We start from the raw sequence: 11422 nt of genomic DNA, 5'->3' as shown, positions 1-11422 counted from the left end.
CCAACAACAAACTAAAACATGTATTATTCTCATCTACCAACAGGCAAAGTAATTTTTACTTTAACAGATTTTCAAGAATCTACAATGCCTTATGTGTCTTAGATCTGAACCAATCTTTTATCACTAACAAAGCACACCTGAAGTCGTCTCTTTGGAGTCATTGTACAACCCACTTTACACGTACTTTAAACAACCCACACAACTTTCACTTTGTTTGTCTTTGTTCCCTCTGTTCAAAGTATCCATGTGCACCCAACTTCACTTCCTTCAACTTATCTTAATCAAATAATACTTGTAATATGTATGTAACAGTGGTGGATGTAGGTGGATTTCTGTGGGTTAAACAGAAACCTCCTTTAGCTCTAACGTACTTTTGTATTGACATGCATTGTAGCAAAATGCTATTGTACTGCAGTGTTTCAGTAGCATGCATGCATGCAAATGTATTGAAGTAGCATTCATTATAGCTGTTAAACCCTCAACAACTCTTCAGTTTCACCTCCCACTGATTGAGATACTTTAATAGAGCAGTCAAGTAACTACTGTAGTAGAATAGTCAAAGCTATGGCTTGCTCATGATGTTTGCCCTACAGTTAGTTTGCTCATTTCATAGTTTAAAGCATTGGATTTACTGGGATTATTTAATTAGCTTAAATCCAACCTCAGTGCTTTATCAAATTTTCTTGGCTATGCTCTTGGACACCTTATTCCATGGCTACTATATTATTTTTCAGAAACACTCTTTTCAAAATGCTAGATCCGCCACTGTAGTTAATTTTAATGTTGTTGTAAATAATTATAGTTTGGTAGTTAATTTGAAATATAGCAGGTGCTGGTACAAGTTACCAATTACCTTAAAGGTGTAAGTGTGACTTCTAACTACTCACTTCAAGCGCAACATAATCTTGTATCTGTATAGGCTATATTGTATGTTGCACTATAAAGCCTATTAATAATTTTAATAATATTTTAATAAAAGTTTACATGCTTTAAATTGTATAGGAGATTTCTAGGAATTTATGAGAAGCTGCATACTAATCCATACACACACGCAAAGCATTTTTCCACTTGAAGAGACTGGGAATCTATACAGCTCACATTAATCTTACAGGAAAGTAACCACAAACAGATTTGTGGCTTTCTATGAAAAGCTAAATTATTAACATAATTTGTAAGTCGCTCTACCCCGCCTGCACCATTGCTTTCCTTACCGTGCATCAAGGGTAAAAGTGTACTAGATATTATTGTGCTTAATTAAACCAATAACCTGCATAACTAATTTAAAATCAATGTAACTTTTATGTACTAATGGTTACATGTATTTGTGGTCAAAATATTCATCATTAAACTGTCTTTATAAACCATATAGAATATTCTACAGAACAAAACACTTTATAAGCATTTGATTAATCATTAATAAGTATGCATAGTAGTGAAGTCTTGCAGAGTACATTTTCAGAGAGTTTTGCTACCCCCTAAAACTCAAGATTCATGACTTTGTAGGGCAGGAATCATCCCTTTGCCTTACGGAATGGATGGCTCAAATATTACACTATAACATACTTGCCATATTAAGAAATGAAGATAGCTAGCATGCTAAGACTAAGCGAAATGTTTGTCACCTGCCATTAGCTGTATACAATACATTTCTTGACTTACAAAACTCAAAGTGTGTCAAGGAAAGGTTACAGTTGCAATGACCATGCCTTAGGCAACCCATCTATAGGGGCCTACTTTCTTAATTTGTTTCAGGCTTCCTAAATTCTCTCAACATGCAGCCATGACTAAAATGGTGACATCAGCCATTTGTTGGCTGCCACCTTTGATTTCACAACTTTTTCACGCAGGCTTTTAAGGCTGCACTTTTTTTCACAATTTGGCAGTTTTTGTGTGGATATCACTTCTTTTCGTAATTGCAAATTCCAAAGCCAGCCTACGGTTGGCCTTGATAATTCCTTTAACTTTTTTCCCTTTACTACAGGGATTGTTGAAGACTGCGTGGCTATATGAAGAACTGAATTAAGACAAATTTTGAAGGAATGTATAACTCAATGATAGCTGGGCAGATTTTACTCAAATTATAAATGGTAGATTCCCTACCCTGAGGAAGCTTTCACAGCAGAAATGGTTGATTGTGACTGTGTCTGGGGAAACCAGTCTTATCGCCCATGTCAGTGGATTTGATTTTTCCCTATTAACACAAAGCTACATGAATTAACTAAAATTTCATTACCAAAATTAGCCAGACTTGAGTGGTCTGCTTTTTCTAGCTGCTTTTCCCAAGCACAGTGGCAATCTGTATGAGCATTCTGGGGCTCCAATGGAGCTCTGGCCATTTGGCTGCATGTGGCTGTATAGCACCGTGGTGTTCAATAAAGACCAGTGCTGTGAATGTGCTATCATTTTAGGAAGTTTTGAGACCTGAATGACCCATAACGTGGCAGAATTAATTCATACCTATGCCTTCCTTTTCAAATGTTTAAACAGCCTCTTGCCCTTCTTCCGGGCTCCCGCCTCCCTCCCTTTTTGGAGCTCACCTAATACAGTCAACCTCAGTTTAAAAAATTATCTAAAATGGCAGGAAACTTAGCTGTTGGCTACTTGCACAGTGGATACTCTGAAAGGTAAGGAATTGGTGTAAAATGTGTGAAAATTTGGTACACATAGCTTCAACCATTAGACCATATCTATTTGATCTTATTTTGCATGGGCAAAATTATTTTAAATTGGGTAGGCAGGTCGGTTTGAAAATGAAAACGATAAAAAAGTTTAAACAAAAGCATACAAAATGTAAACAATTAATGTAGCGATAATAGTACAATATTTTACATACACATGTACAGTTAAAAATCTAGGTTCATATTATTAGACTGCCTGGCTACAAGGCTCTAATATATTAGTAGAATTACTTATTACTAATTTAATGAGCATTCAAAGTCTGTGAAATCTCCACTTCTAGTATAGTATCAGATTTGAAAATAAATCTCTGAAAGAGCTTTCCCATCATAATAATTATCTGTACAATTTTAGAGTGTTGGACGATCTTCAATGGTCTGTTTTAGACTATAACACAACAATGTTGACACCGTGTTGTCTTTAATTAAGAACACGTGGTCCGTACACATGATTTTCAAAATTATTTCATTTGAAGAAAAATGCAGTCGTCAGGCCCGCGCAACATAAGATCAAATTGGTATAGCCTTAGCGAGTTACAACACACTAAATACCTAAAACTGGTACTTTATAAATTGGCGATAAGACCAGTTTTCCCAGACTGGGTCACAATTGTATTATTCAAGCACTATGGACCAACGGATACATGATTTTTTTAGATTTATTATTATTCCTGAGGTTACCAGCACCCCTAGTACTAAAGATGTTAAAAGTGCTAGACAAATATTAAGATCAAATTTCAATCAATGAGCTGGAGCCACCTGACCCTCAGCTAGTGCAAGGTCAAGTGCTCCTAGTGAAAGTGGACAGCCATCTAGCTCCTCTCAAACATACGTATATAGTGGAGCGTATCAAAGAATAACTAATCTTGCAATGCAGCTATGATATCACAGAACTATATGTACTTTTGAGCTAATTATGCTTTGAAAATTGCCTATTATGCTTTTGAGCAGTGCTCAAAAATCCAGCCTATTATGCTCAAAATTATGCTTTCAAAATCAAGATTATGCTCTAGAGTTGGCTGTTTTATTAGAGTACTAGCTGTAGTACCTGCCCTATCGTGCAGGGCAGTATGTACAATGACATGGAAATTAAATGAAATTACAGTTGGTAATATACTATTATAGATACTTTATAAAAGACTAAGGAAACAATGTGGTGTAAGGATTGCATGAATGCAATAATTGTGGAGAAGTGCACTCTTATTGGAATATTTTGTGACTTAAGTTGCTCAAATTCTACCATCAACCAAACATACCATGAATTACTGTAATCTGCACTACAACGATTCTGTTATGACAAAATATAACGGCTTTATAAAATATAACAGCATGGGCACAGAGTGGGGGCTAGCAAGAAATAATAATAAATGAAAACAAAAAATTTTGAGTCATCCAGCTCATGGAAAAAACCTGCCAGCCTTTTCTTTTGTTTTGCTGCACAGGAAAAACCGAAAAATGCTCCACTCTGCTTTGTATGCATGTGTAGAAAGAGTTCAAATCATTGCTGCAAAGTCTATAAATAGCTCCCATTTTCACAACGTGCCCCACGTTGTGAAGAACAGTCTGCCACGGGACCGTGTCATTTCACTGTGTAGCTGCAGTCATCCCTCCTCCGAGCAAACCATCCAGGATATGCATAAAGACAAAAGAATAGAAAAGATAAATAGTTTCACACATACATAAATATACAAAGCAACCATCTGATACATTTTTTTATCACAATACCTTCCTTACCACCATCCACAGGTGCTGATCCACAATATCACAAAGCAGCAGTAGCAGCAGACAAACCTAACTAAAGTGCATGTGTTTGCCTATCTAAAAACCTCACTATAGACTACATTACGTGTTTTGCAATCCCCTCTAACTAAAAGTGTCAATCTATCTGCTGAACCTACCCTAGATAGTGCCACATAAAGCATGCCGTGTGTGAAGCTTTCGTCCGTCAAATCTAATCCTACAGCCTTAAAAGTTTGGCCCTGGCTTTTGTTAATGGTCATGGAAAAGCAAAGTGCAATTAGAAATTGAAGCCGTCTAAATTCAAAAGGCAAAACCGAGTTACTCGCATGCAGGGTGAGTCAGGGTTGATGCTCCCACAGGCCCATGTACCATGTTGGAAATCACGATCTGATGCAGCTCAGGATCAACCATTGGATCAGGGATCTCAGCACAGATGACGTCATCAATCTTATCTGGAGTGATCTTGTGCTCTGGAATAAGCCATTGCAGCAAATGGCAATGTGGCAAACCGCGCTTTTGCCATTCTGTTGAGTAGAGCCAAGCCCGTGGTTTCCCAAAAATCATCTCCTTTGTGAGCATCGCTAACAATTTCTTCACCTTAAGCCTAAACACACGGGCCACTAAGTCTGGACGGTCCAGAGGTTCTTGACCTGGTAGTAGATTGTTCCTAATCTCTGGCCAATTAGGATTGGTGGTCATGGTGATAAAGAGGTTGGGGTGGCCATACTTCCTAACATAGGTCATTGCATCCTGCTGACGCTCATGCATGTAGCGTGGTCCACCAGTAAATGACGACGGTAGGATCACCCTACGACCAACATTCCTGGGGTCACCATCCCCATCTACCATTGCATCCCGCAAATCCTGGTAGCAATCAGCACGTAGTGCCTTTTGCTCACGCCTGAGAAACTGTAAGCGCTCAGTTTCAATCTTACAGTAGGCGTCAACCAGGAATTGCTGGAAAAGCCTTTTAGCCTTAAGCAATACAGGCACTTGCTGCCTGACCATGATGTGGTAGCGGTAATACACCATGGCTGTCAATTTCCTACCATCAGCCAATTTCAGGTTGATGTGCCATCCATCGGTGCCATAAGAAAAGAGTAAAGGATACTGTAAAGGATCATACCCCCTATGAAGTTCAGAAATGCGCTGCAAAGACCCATCCCTATAGTGCAAAACTATGTCCCTATTATTTACATTATCATTAGGCATTAGCACTCCTACCTCGTCACACATCGGGCTATTGTACCTCCTAGCATGCTCTCCTACAGGCCGTTTGTTCTCATTAATCACTACCCTAATATTTGCTGGCTCATCATGCTGCTCAAATATTTCTTTAGCTACCTTAATAAGTTGAACATAGTGATTATCGTCATGCAAAAGCTCAGTAATACCCCTAACTATGTCAAGCCTTAACCCATCAACTATCCCACATCTTGTAGCTACTTCAGTTTGCTGGTTGTCGATAAAATAAATTAGGGAAAATTTAGGAGACTCACCTGTTGATGGAACTAAACTACCTATACGATGATAGACTTGACCCTGTACTCTAAAAGAAGGATTGAAGCCAGCCATAGTTATCTCATTACAGCCAAAGCTTGTCATTTGAAATGCACTATTATACTTACGTATGCTAGCTAGAAAATGTTTACCTGCTGTGTTTGTACCTTCATACAGGTGTCTCAAGAATGACTGGGGCTGTGGAAATGCCTCTAACTGGACATTACCCTTCAAGCAACAAAGGGATTCGGTCTCCTGGGGAAATTTTAATGCGCCGCAGTGTGTGCATTCTACACTAAGTGTGCCTACATCTGTAGTGTTGAAGAAGTTGTGTGGCTGATAGTTAAGCCCCCTAAGGCTTGGGTGTGTGCTTGCACGTACCTGTTGTCTGCGTGCTGTGTTAGCCTGCTGCTCCAGAGCTCTGTAGAGTGGATCAGCTCGAGCTTGTTGATGGGAAGCTGTATCTTGTTGTTGCTCCTCCCTCCTTGTTACTGGGTCTTCACGCGCAAGTCGACGGGCAGCTGTTTCACGCTGCTATTCTTCTTCTCTGGTGGCCTGGTCCGCACGCACAAGTCGACGGGCAGCTGTTTCACGCTGCTGTTCTTCTCTGGTGGCCTGGTCCGCACGCGCAAGTCGACGGGCAGCTGTATCACGCTGCTGTTCTTCTCTGGCCGGGTTCGCACGCGCAAGTCGACGGGCAGCTGCATCGTGGATCCGTTCCTGTGATCTTCTTTCTTCGTCCTGGCGGGCCACACGATGGGCTTCTGCGTCACGTTGTCGTCGTCTCTGTTTTGAGTCCAGTTCACACCTAGCACTGGATGAGGTGGTAGCTCCAGTTGAAGCCTCCTGGCGGCGCAGTATTTGTCGTTCTGCTTCTTCCCGTCTCTTCTCTGGATCCAATCTTTGGTTCTACTTGCGTCTCTTTGCTTGAAACGCACAAAAAGTAGACGATCGTTTTCGCTTAGGTGGCATGCTCGGGCATGCTTACACAGCACATCAAATGAATTTGAATTAGAAATATCACGTGTGTACAGTTGGCAAAAACACATGCAGTACAGTGCGAAAAAAGGTGTACTGAAAAGGTGCCCAAAACGAAAAAAAAAATTAACACCAGCTGGACTCGAACCCACAACCTCGCGCACGTAAGACAGGCACCTAAACCATTAACCTATCTACTTCACCACATTGTTACAGCAATATTTTTGTCTTATAAAGACTTGTACAAATGGACTGAGATAGGTGTTTGCATGCGGTTTATAGAAAGAATTCAAACGAATTTTAGTCTACACACCTGCCTTCAACGGCCCCTAGACGACTAACGATAGCTCGCACGAACTTTTCGAAAGCGTCATTGTTGAGCTCAATAATCAGCGCTTCCGTCACGCCAAAGACGCTTCCAAACGCGCAGCGGTTCGAGAGTACAATGCGTGACATCAAATGGAATGCAGACAGACAGACAGACGGACAGACGGCTTTTCACTCTTATAATATAGATAATACATTGACTGCTCTATTAGAATAAGTGACTGCTCTATTAGAGTATCTAGATATTCCGTGAAGTGCGAATAATAATAATAATAGCCAAGAAACAATAATATTACCACATTTCTTGATATGAAATGTAGTATTAAGGTGTAGTATCTACTAGTATCTTTATGTTTTGTGTTTATTGGTGCGTGCATTGTGTTAATCTTGAAAATCGTCCTATTATGCTGGCATAATGCTTCATGTTTTTGTTAGACTATTATGCTTGAAATTATGCCGGCATAATTGGTGCAAGCCTAACTATAAAGTACACAAAAAATTAGAATTTTCAACTAGAGTAGGGACCATAGCACATCGATAAACAAGTTGGAGTAGTCATGATATTAAGAAGTGTTATATCCCTACTGTGCTCAAGATAGCTACCATAATGGAAATGCACAGTAGGGATATATATAACACTTCTTATTGTTTTACTGTGGTTTAATATCATGGACTATAGTATGTTCACGTTGAGCTGAATCCTGAAAAACAGCTAAAAATTAAAAGTGGATTTTTCTCTCAACAGAGTTAACATTTCAGCCAACCAGATGATTATTGGTAACAGCAAAGGTGGCAACAACAGACACGTACGGTTTGGCTCCATTACAAGTTCAGGAAAGGGCTGTAATGGACACTGTAGTTATATGGCTTCCCCATAGGAAATGTATTGTGAAAAATTTGATTGACTGTAAATACTATGTCAAACATTTGAACAAAAACATTTTGAATATTTTTAGCGGGTCAAGCAGTACTACAAATGAGCCAAATTTCAAGATCATGTGTAATTGCATCCATGAGTTATTAAATGTTTTTGAGGGTTCAGCTCAACGTGAACATACTATACTTCAACTTGTTTCAGTACTTTTTATTGATGTGCTATGGTCCCTACTCGAAAATTCTAATTTTTTTGTGTACTTGTTTGTTAAACTTTTTTTGTAAATAATTATTATGGCTGGTGAACCCACGCATACTGCATCTGAAATGGCGCTGCATGTTCCAGCTGTATCAATTATCATCTGAAAAGTGAAGTATTCATTGCGCTTCGTTGTCAGCTATGTTCAACCCGTTACACAGCACTACGAATCAAGAGCTGTTTGAAAAGCACCTCTGCAATCCATGCAAATAACTTGAAAATTGGTGTGTACATAGACTAATAATCATAGCAGTGCCTTTTGATGGTTTTAAATGCAATTCAGTTACAGTTACAAAATTATAAGCAAAAAACCAAACTAGTGTAAACTTGCAGGATCGAGATACTCTAATAGAGCAGTCACCATGGGGTATATTTTTAAAAACTTACCAGAGTTTGAACCAGGGACCCCCATACCTAACACCCACATCCTTAGCCAGTGAACCACTGCTATGCTATCTTGGCTGATCACCATTCTAGTTTAAATCTGCTTATAAAAGATCTACCTAATACAGTAGAAGTACTAGATTGTTCTAGAACATTTTATGTATGTTCTATTAGAAGTCCTCAAAACTGTGCACTCTATCAGAGTATTACAATAATATTAAAGTAAATCATGCAATAGATCTACCAATGGAAATTCTAGATTAGAAGTCCTCAAAAAATGTGCTCCCTATTAGAGATATTACCAAAATAATGTTGAACTAGCTAAAGTACAGGTAGCAGCCTTTTAATGTATACTGTATTATTTTATATTTATTTGCCTTATATAATGGTGACCAGATTTGTGAAAAGGGGTCTTCCACACACATCCAATTTACCAACTTTGACAATTCATAACTTCAGTTTGGGAAATGTTATTGCCTTCAAATTTGGTCAATAGTGTGCACCAACATAAGTTAATGGATGGTGAAAACTTCAGGCTTGTATCTTTTTTGAACACATGTACAACGTTATGGTCTTCCAAATTCATAGAATTGGATGTGTGTAGAAGACCCCTTTTCACTAATCCAGTCACATTATTATTATTATATACACAATACTATTAGTGTTGTTGTTGTTTAGCTACATTATGGAGCCCGGTGGGTATCATGACTACACAGAGCCCGGTGGATATAATGAGTACACATTCATGGACACCCCAGATGATTGTCATGTCTGCAAAATAATGTCAATTTCCTAGCAGATATCCACTCTTAGTTTATGTTGCGGTCATACGTTTTGCAAAAAATGCCTGCAAAATGCTGCAAGTAGTGTCTGCCCATTATGCCGCTGTGAATATTTTTCTTCTTGTGTAAACAAACAAATTCAGAAAGAGATAGGGACACTTCGTGTGATGTGCTTCAATAAGGAGGAGGGTTGTAAGTGGAAAGGTAAATTGGAAGACCATTGTTATCACATAGAGACTCATTGCATGTATCAAGAAATTAACTGCGATAAGTGTTACAATATGTTACAACGACAATGTATGCTTGATCATGTTGAGAATGAGTGTCCACGTCATGAAATTAACTGTCGGTACTGCAATGTTTCAGGATTGCGTCAATTTATTGAAGGAGAGCATACAAAAAAATGCCTTAAGCTTCCCCTACCCTGTCCCAACAAGTGTGAGATAGGGAGTGTCCCTCGTGAAGACACAGAAGCACACAGGAAGGAGTGTCCTCTTGAGATGATCCAGTGTGACTATGGATGCTTAGATTATATACCTCGCCAGGAGCTGGAGAAACACACTGAAGGTAATATTAAACAACATCTTGCATTAACTAAGATGAAACTTGACAATGTTTTAAAGCAGATCAACATGCTGATGACCCTGGTGTACCAGAAACAAGAACATCATACCAACCACACAGTTACCAGAGATTCTGCATCAATTATTTCAGCTGCAAAATGGACCACCAGTTTGGAAGCCATGGCATTGGTTATTCAACCAGGTGATCAAGTATGTCCTGTAACAATGAAGATAACTGGATATAGTAATAAAGTAAAGGAGTCAGCTCTATGGTACAGTGCACCCTTCTATTCCCACAGAAGGGGATATAAAATGTACTTGAATGTTTATCCAGCTGGCATTGATGATGGTAAAGGGACTCATTTGTCGGTGTACCTGTCCCTCATGAAGGGTCCTTATGATGATGAGCTAAAATGGCCATTGCCGGAAGAGTTTAATGTGAAATTGTTGAACCAAATCAGTGACTCTGAGCATCGTTTTGCTAGAGTGATGATTGGTCAAAAGGAAAGGCATAGAATTACCAATACTGACACACACAAACATATGTCTGTTGTTATAACTCCAAAGTTTGTTTCCAATGAAGATCTCCATATTGTCACTCCAGCATGCCACTACCTCAAGGATGATTGTGTTTTCTTACAAGTAATTTGTAAGAAATGTAATTGACCAACATTGTTGTTTTAGAACACATTGAATTTCAAACGTTATTTATAATAGACTTAATGTGATGTACCATGCTATTAAATTAATTTTTTTTAAACCTTAACTTTGGTTGGTCCAGGGATCTTTCTGTCATTCAAATATATACATATATATGTGACCCAGCCTGAGAAAACCGGTCTTATCACCCATGTCATCAGATTCACCCAGAACACAGAGCTACATGAAAAAACTATCTAATTTCACAATCAAAATCAGCTAGACTTTAGTGGTCTGGTTTTGCTGGCTGTTATCCCAAGCCCAGTGGTAATTCATAAGTGTGGTGTGGGGCCTTAATAGAGCTCTGGTCAGGCTGGGGCGTGTGTGTGGCTGTACAGCTCCGTGGTGTTGAATAAATACATCTGCTGTGAATTTCTTTTTAATTTAGCTGATTTTGAGACCTGAATGGCCCATAGCTTGGCCTAGTTCATCCCTATGCCTTCCTTTTCAATTTTTTGAACAGCTTCTTGCCCTCCATCTGCCCCCCTTCCCTCCCCTTTTGGAGCTCTCCTGATACAGTCAACCTTGGTTAAAAAACTATCTAAAATGGCAGGAAACCTAGTCATTGGCTACTTACACACTGGATGCTCTGGAAAGGTAAGGAATTGGCATAAAACATGTGAAAATTTGCTACACATAGCT

General features: G+C 39.0%; 1 protein-coding gene and 1 long non-coding RNA gene across 2 annotated transcripts; one reads left to right on the top strand and one right to left on the bottom strand.

Annotated features, from left to right (window-relative positions):
* Positions 1–3895: 3895 nt before the first annotated feature.
* LOC136253357 (uncharacterized) lies at positions 3896–7216 on the bottom strand. The gene is made up of 2 exons (XR_010700089.1): positions 6297–7216; positions 3896–4466 (listed from the first exon to the last, which is right to left on the bottom strand). It is a non-coding gene; the product is annotated as an uncharacterized lncRNA (long non-coding RNA).
* Positions 7217–9448: 2232 nt separating this feature from the next.
* On the top strand, positions 9449–10832 carry LOC136253158 (TNF receptor-associated factor 4-like). The gene has a single exon (XM_066045789.1). The coding sequence runs from the start codon at positions 9686–9688 to the stop codon at positions 10745–10747; it is 1062 nt and encodes a 353-aa protein (XP_065901861.1). The 5' UTR covers positions 9449–9685; the 3' UTR covers positions 10748–10832.
* Positions 10833–11422: the final 590 nt, after the last annotated feature.

The sequence above is a fragment of the Dysidea avara genome, chromosome 4 (assembly GCF_963678975.1).
Source record: "Dysidea avara chromosome 4, odDysAvar1.4, whole genome shotgun sequence".
Lineage (NCBI taxonomy): Eukaryota > Metazoa > Porifera > Demospongiae > Dictyoceratida > Dysideidae > Dysidea > Dysidea avara.
The sequence above is the reverse complement of the archived record's forward strand: the minus strand, read 5'-3'. Positions and strand labels throughout refer to the sequence as shown.